At 58.7% G+C, this 259-nt stretch overlaps 1 protein-coding gene across 1 annotated transcript; it reads left to right on the plus strand.

Annotated features, from left to right (window-relative positions):
* Window positions 1-4: 4 nt before the first annotated feature.
* LOC104464530 (histone H1) lies at window positions 5-253 on the plus strand (the record flags this gene model as incomplete). Its single annotated transcript, XM_010077264.1, has 1 exon — window positions 5-253. A coding segment is annotated over one exon (249 nt), but the record flags the coding sequence as incomplete, so codon positions are not given.
* Window positions 254-259: the final 6 nt, after the last annotated feature.

Consider the following 259-nt stretch of genomic DNA (forward strand, 5'->3'; position numbering starts at 1 on the left):
GCAGACCAAAGGCACCGGTGCCTCTGGGTCGTTCAAGCTGAACAAAAAACCGGGTGAGGCAAAGGAGAAAGCAACCAAGAAAAAACCGGCAGCTAAGCCCAAAAAGCCGGCGGCCAAGAAGCCCGCCAGCGCTGCCAAGAAACCTAAGAAAGCGGCCGCAGTGAAGAAGAGCCCCAAGAAAGCCAAGAAGCCGGCGGCCACCGCGGCCAAGAAAGAGGCCAAGAGCCCCAAGAAAGCTGCTAAAGCTGGCCGCCCCAAG

The sequence above is a fragment of the Pterocles gutturalis genome, unplaced genomic scaffold (assembly GCF_000699245.1).
Source record: "Pterocles gutturalis isolate BGI_N339 unplaced genomic scaffold, ASM69924v1 scaffold32443, whole genome shotgun sequence".
Lineage (NCBI taxonomy): Eukaryota > Metazoa > Chordata > Aves > Pterocliformes > Pteroclidae > Pterocles > Pterocles gutturalis.